The sequence below is a fragment of the Notothenia coriiceps genome, unplaced genomic scaffold (genome assembly GCF_000735185.1).
Source record: "Notothenia coriiceps isolate Sejong01 unplaced genomic scaffold, NC01 NC01_scaffold00002976, whole genome shotgun sequence".
NCBI lineage: Eukaryota > Metazoa > Chordata > Actinopteri > Perciformes > Nototheniidae > Notothenia > Notothenia coriiceps.
In genome coordinates, this window is record NW_011335677.1 from 5,197 (window position 1) to 12,222 (window position 7,026).

General features: G+C 41.5%; 2 protein-coding genes across 2 annotated transcripts in view; both read left to right on the plus strand.

The window, feature by feature from the left end:
- LOC104941026 (cGMP-gated cation channel alpha-1-like) overlaps positions 1–3,477 on the plus strand; it is a 7,606-nt gene extending 4,129 nt beyond the window's left edge. Inside the window, exons 7-14 of the mRNA XM_010766061.1 lie at positions 29–203; positions 705–841; positions 929–1,101; positions 1,200–1,325; positions 1,609–1,761; positions 1,838–2,069; positions 2,438–2,613; positions 3,167–3,477. Coding sequence (XP_010764363.1) covers positions 29–203; positions 705–841; positions 929–1,101; positions 1,200–1,325; positions 1,609–1,761; positions 1,838–2,069; positions 2,438–2,613; positions 3,167–3,376 — 1,382 coding nt within the window. The 3' untranslated portion in view covers positions 3,377–3,477. The remainder of the gene's footprint in view (positions 1–28; positions 204–704; positions 842–928; positions 1,102–1,199; positions 1,326–1,608; positions 1,762–1,837; positions 2,070–2,437; positions 2,614–3,166) is intronic.
- A 725-nt stretch (positions 3,478–4,202) lies between these two features.
- On the plus strand, positions 4,203–6,906 carry LOC104941027 (NF-X1-type zinc finger protein NFXL1-like; the record flags this gene model as incomplete). The annotated part of the gene is made up of 4 exons (XM_010766062.1): positions 4,203–4,256; positions 5,956–6,185; positions 6,265–6,456; positions 6,797–6,906. Coding segments are annotated over exons 2-4 (513 nt in total), but the record flags the coding sequence as incomplete, so codon positions are not given.
- Positions 6,907–7,026: the final 120 nt, after the last annotated feature.

Genomic DNA, 7,026 nt, shown 5'->3' on the forward strand with positions numbered 1-7,026 from the left:
TAAACTTTGATACGACATGTTCCTGCAGGTTACCTGGAGCAGGGTCTGCTGGTGAAGGAAGTTCCGAAGTTGCGTGAGCGCTACTTGGTTAGCTTACAGTTCAAACTGGACATGGTCTCCATGATTCCCACCGACCTCCTGTACTTCGTCTTTGGACTGAAATACCCTGAGATACGCCTCAACAAGCTATTACGATTCAACAGGTACACACAACATTGGTAGTTGGTTGGTTGGTTTGCTTGGTTGGTTGGTTGGTTGGTTGGTTGGTTGGTTGGTTGGTTGGTTGGTTGGTTGGTTGGTTGGTTGGTTGGTTGGTTGGTTGGTTGGTTGGATGGTTGGTTGGATGGTAGGTTGGTTGGTTGGTTGGTTGGTTGGTTGGTTGGTTGGTTGGTTGGTTGGTTGGTTGATTGGATGGTTGGTTGGATGGTAGGTTGGTTGGTTGGTTGATTGGATGGTTGGTTGGTTGATTGGATGGTTGGTTGGTTGGTTGGTTGGTTGGTTGGTTGGTTGGTTGGTTGGTTGGTTGGTTGGTTGGTTGGTTGGTTGACTTGAAAATGCTTTTCTCACAAATTCAAGTTAACACAAGGTGACTTTTGATACACAAATTATATTTGTGTATCAAAAGTTAAGTATTTCTTTAAACATCAATGCTGACAATTTCCTGATTTCTGCAAGTTAGATTAAAATGTTTTTCTTTGTTTCAGGATGCTAGAGTTCTTCCAGAGGACGGAGACGAGGACTAACTACCCGAACGCTCTCCGAATCTCCAACCTCGTCATGTACATCGTCATCATCATCCACTGGAACGCCTGCCTCTACTACTCCTTCTCCAAGGCTATCGGTAGGGTTGCTGGTTTGAATCTCCAGTGGTTGTTTGTTTAGGGTTGTTCATATAGAAACGTCTGACTCATCCTCTTTTTCCCTTCAGGTTTCGGGTCCGACAGATTTGTGTATCCCGACCCGGCAAATCCAGAGTTTGGTCGCCTGATAAGGAAGTATGCATACAGTATGTACTGGTCCACACTGACGCTGACCACCATAGGAGAGACCCCGCCCCCTGTGGAGAACTCGGAGTACTTTTTCGTCGTCACTGACTTCCTGGTAAATGTGGCTTAAAGGGTTCAATGGACCACCAAGTTTGTGTCCCAGGGTTGGAGAGATATTTTGATGGATGAACTTGTTGTTTTATTGTCCTCCAGGTGGGTGTGTTGATCTTTGCCACCATCGTCGGTAACGTTGGTTCGATGATCACCAACATGAACGCTGCCAGAGCCAACTTCCAGGCTCGCATCGACGCAATCAAACAGTACATGACCTTCAGAAAGGTTAGTATGTAAGTTGGTTTGTTGGGTAGTTGGTTGTTTGATCGGTTGGTTGGTCGGTAATTTGGTTGAATGGTTTGGTAGTTGGTTGTGTAGTTGTTTGCTTGGTTGTACTGTTTGTTGGGTAGATGGTTGGTTGGTTGGTTGGTTTGTTGGATGGGTGGTTGGTTTGTTGGTTTGTTGGTTGGTTGGTTGGTTGATTGATTGGTTTGTTTGTTGATTGATTGGTTTGTTAGTGGGTTGGTTGGTTGGTAAGTTTGGGTCTTATCTTTGACTTGTCTTCCAGGTAACTAAGGACCTGGAGAAGCGAGTGATCAAATGGTTTGATTTCCTGTGGACCAATAAGAAAGCAGTGGATGAGAGGGAGGTGTTGAAGTACCTGCCAGACAAACTGAGAGCTGAAATCGCCATCAACGTCCATCTGGACACCCTGAAGAAGGTGTGCACATCAAACAGCACCTTAAAAACCCTCAAAGTGTCAAAAAACATAATTATTCTTGTGTTTCTTTGGTCAGGTTCGTATCTTTGCGGACTGCGAGGCAGGTCTGCTGGTGGAGCTGGTGCTGAAGCTGCAGCCTCAGGTCTACAGTCCCGGAGATTACATCTGTAAGAAGGGCGACATCGGGAGGGAGATGTACATCATCAAGGAGGGGAAGCTGGCTGTGGTCGCTGACGACGGCATCAAGCAGTTTGTGGTTTTGAGCGATGGGAGCTACTTCGGAGAGATCAGCATCCTGGCTATTAAAGGTAAAAGAGTAGTGGTTTCACTGTACCGAGTTTAGGGAAAAGTGAGAGGAAGACATTTGCCTTTTTCCCCCAAATTTTGTACTTTATTCTCGACATTTTGCTCATGTTCTTGACCTAACAATTGTATTCCCACCATAAAGATGATATCCTCAAAAGGTCGACTTTATCCAAACTTTGATTTGATTCTCAACTATTAAAATGTAAATAAACGTACAAATAGAGTTTTATTGATTGTCATTAGCACATTAGCTACAGTGCAGATATGGCAATGAAAAACTTAGGTCAACTCTAAAACTAACAACAATGCTATTTGACATTGTATATTAGATATATAGATCGTTTTTATCCCTAGTGTTGTTCTTCCACAGGCAGTAAGGCAGGAAATCGTAGGACGGCGAACATCCGGAGCATCGGGTACTCGGACCTCTTCTGCCTCTCCAAAGACGACCTGATGGAGGCGCTGACAGAGTACCCCGACGCTAAAGCTCTACTGGAGGAGAAGGGACGGCAGATCCTGATGAAGGACGGGCTGCTGGACCTGGAGGTAATACAAACTTAAATATTAAAGGGCTCCTATCATGAAAAATGCCCCCGGTGTGTCAGGAGACTCACAAAGTGAAAATAAAACCCTCTCTCTTTTCCTCCGTACCCACATCTCTAAAAACGGGGGAACAACGGAGCTGATCCAGATTTGCTGCCGATATGAAGTTATATTGGAAATGTGGGCGGGCTTTACACCCACGGGCCAATCAGAAACTCTTTGTTTTAAAGCTTTAGACCCAGAATCAGCACTTCTCTAACAGGGCTGAAATAGAGGGATATGAGGGTTGTCTAAAATGCTTGATCTGTTTGGTATTTTGAGGAAAACACATCATAGACATCTTTTTTATATATCTGACCTATAATATAAGCCTAAAAATAGTTTAATAGGAGACCTTTAAAGGATTCAACGGACTACCAAGTTTGCGTCCCATGGTTGGAGAGATATTTTGATATTTTGATTTTCTGAGACCCATAATATATGCCTAAAAATGGCATGATTGGAGATCTTTAAAAAATAAAACCACAAAGGTGTAATACCTGTTGTTGTCCTGCAGGTGGCGGCACAGGGTCCGGACCCCAAGGAGATGGAGGAGAAGGTGGAGAGGATGACGACCTCGCTGGACGCCCTGCAGACTCGATACGCTCGACTGTTAGCCGAACACGAAGCCACGCAGAGCAAACTGAAGCACCGAGTCCACCGCCTGGAGAGCAAGCTGGTGACAACCGAGAGAACCACAGAAGAAGAAGGAGCTGGAACCGCCTAAAGAACCGAAGAAGAAACTCAAATTTCCAAAAGAAATTAGATGTATATTTTGTGTAAAAAGTCATTAAAGCCACACATTAGAAAGCAATTCATTCTGGAAGCACTGCGCTGAAATAAACATATTTTTAAAGTAATACGCAAAAAGCCTTCTTTTATTCCAAATCATAAAAAAAACAAAATGCATTGTCTATTATTAGATAAAATAATAAGGTACGGGGGGAAGTTAGCATCAAAGAAATAAGAATAGTGAAATGTCTAGCTGCAAAATTAAAGCTACGAAAAACTACTTCGCTTTTATTAATTTACTATGTTTAATTCATAAGTATTTCGAATTTAAATAACTGCTTGCAATTTATCTATTTTTTTTAACGTTTTTTTAACTAGGAGTTTTTACTAATTTAACCTTTTTTATTTTAATACCTTTAATAACTATTTTTCATTTAACTTTAATTGAATTGTATTTATATATTTATTTAATTGTATACATTTTATCACCACAATTATTTTTAAATACAAATATAACATGTACTGCATTTAATTAATGAGCTGTAAAATACAACGCTTTTTTCTTAATTTTTATAGTTTGTGATAAATATTTTACTGTCAATTTAAAAAATAAAAAATTAGAGTAAAAATAAATAATATTCTTCTATTTTCAGTCCAGAATTTGAATGAAACGTCCAGCTGTTGTCGTTGACACGTCGCACTGCTGCGCCTCTCCAATGCTTTCTGGGATTTGTAGTTCTAATCCGCTCAAAACCCAAATGAGCCACCTTCAGACGCATTCGTATCAAAGACTACAATTACCGGCATGCACCGCGGCGGCTCTGCGCATGACAACCAGGCAACAGACTCCACTGCTGCAGCTTCACACTACTGAGGTTTGTTTCACACATAAAAGCTTCTTAAATTACTTTCCTGTATGAACTTCATTATAAAACTTATACTAACACCAACTGAGGTGATGGTTTGTATTCTAATAAGTGTTATTGACCGGATGTGACGTCTGTTCACGCCTCTTTTGTACTGCTAATGTAATGACAGTTAGCTTACAGGAGCTAACCGGCTAACAGCTAGCTCTGCAGATATCGCTTATTTCTGCCTGTAAAAGGGTTAAAAGTGAAGGTCCTGTGTCAGATCATCACGCACATGATACGGCTGTGTGTTACTGTGTGACGCTGGAGTGTGTTGAGCTGCTACATCACCATTACAGCCTCAAAGTGACCTTTTAAAGCGTGTGTTAAAGGGTTAAAATCATGCCCTTCTGTACATGCACAGATCTTTATATACAGTGTGTGGCTCAGAGTCCATATATGAACACACAGCAGGCTGCAACACGATCATCTACAGGCTGCTGTGTGACTACCACGATCCAAAAGAAACATGATTCTGCAGCTGAACATCTACTACATACTTATGTTTTAATGCTATCTTTCTTTATAAAATAACTCTGTGCCGTTTATTTTGCGTCAATCAGCAGTATATTTCCAGGCATGTGAAGAGAGAGGGACATTTCAAACACAAAGCATTATGCAGTCAAAAAGCTGATGATGTAGTGAGTCGGTGCACGGTCAATAACAAACATTATTTACCTGCAAGCTGCATTCATAAATCTGCATCGTTCTGCTGTTGAGTAGCTCCCACTGATCCGACACCAAACTCCAGGTTAGCTACGGTCTGCTAACCAGACTTCAGTGCGGAGTAACAGACCTCCTCCTGGGTACAAAACATCTCCTGTTTTCTACCCCAGTAGAATATCTGCTGACTAACTGACCTGTAAAGAAAGCTAACAGGTGAAACATGTCTTAGGCCAGACTGCATTAATAAGAACAGCTGATTTCATTACTGTCTGCAGACTTTAGCTCAATGTTTCAGAACTATCTTCTCCTAGAAACATGTCATTGCCTCCTGTCAGTGAACCACAATATCCGTCAGAGAGTTGCTATTTCAAAGCTGCTGTTCTGGTTCAGACTTCAGTCCAAAACCATCTGATTTGCTTTCTTTTTCAAACACTAACGGATCATGCACACCAGACTCCATTCATAACATGCTTATTTGCCGTTGCTCTGCTGCTTTTACTACAACAGAACATATGGCTCCTAAAGTTTAGCTTCTGTGCTTCAATAACTAGATAACTACAAACTAAAAGATCTTCTTCCACTTTTTTAAACCAGACTTCATTCAGAAATCTACTAATTTACACTAAACAACACTCTTGCTCTTGAACACCTGACGTGAGTGTAGGGAATATTACATTAAATATAAATTGTGCCTAAAAGTAGTTAGTTGTGTACAAACCTAGAATAAGTGATGATGAGACAGAACTTGATATCTTAGCACTTGTTAAACAAATAAAATGTCACATTTCACACCACATAAATAACAACATAAAATCAGACACAACAAATGCTTGTAAATCTAGTAAAAAAGTGAAAATTATATAAATACAACAAAAATATTATTTTTTAAATGTGGCCTGATTTGACTTTACCTTTTTATTCTTGTTTCTTTTGGAAATCTACTAATGTGTCATAATCATTAATCCCTACTTCCTGTGTGTGTCTCCTTCCTCACCCGTAGAGTTTGGGAGGCGGTTGCCATGGAGCCTGCATGGCGACAGCAGGGAAGGGGGCGTGGCCGAGGTCAGGAGGGAGATAGGCCCCGCCCCCAAGAAAAAGAGAGGGAGAGGCCGGGGGCAGGAGGAGGAGGAGGAGGAGGAAGAGGAGGAGGAGGAGGAGGAGGAGGAGGAGGAAGAGGAGGAGGAGGAGGAGGGAAGATGAAGAACGCTGCGACACCTGAGCCTCCACAAAGTGAGAAAACTAATATAGTAATTAAAATAAAAGAAGCGTTCCTATTGGCTGACACACACTCCCTGTGTTTGATTGACAGGTGCGACGGTCCAATCAAAGTTCGAGGAGATCAAGAAGGCCAACCAGGCTGCTGCTCAGCGATTGGTGGAGCTCAGTTCCTCCTCAGAGGATGAAGATGATGATGATGATGAAGGAGTGGAGGTGGATAATAAAGATGGAAAGAGAGGGAAGATCCTGGCCTCGACCTTCACCACCTACACCGACCAGACAGGTGAGACTCACACCTGGAGGCTGCTGAATGCAGTGCATTAGTTACTGCATACCCTGAAGATCATTTAAATACACTGTTATTTTTTACACCCAAAATATGTTTTGTTTGAATACCACTAGTCATTTATATATTTTCAATAATACTTTTTATTTATTCATTTAATACCTTGACCATATTTATAATTAAATGTTTTTATATAAGTAGGTTTTTTTTGTGCATATTTTTTATTTTAATACCAATATTATTCTTGTCTTTTTTGAAACATTTTATTTCATTTGAACCCTAACCACGAGTAATTCTGTTTGATTGAAATATAACTTCTGTATGAATCTCTCTACAGGAGGCGATGCGTCGGCTCTCCTCCGGACCGGTCAATACGTCAACGATCTGTTTCAATCAGGAGCTCTGACCTGTTTGATCTGCATCGCCTCCGTGAAGAGGGTCCAAGCTGTGAGACTCACACACACACACACACACACACACACACACACACACACACACACACACACACACACACACACACACACACACACACATACTCTCTCTCTAACACACACACACACACATATA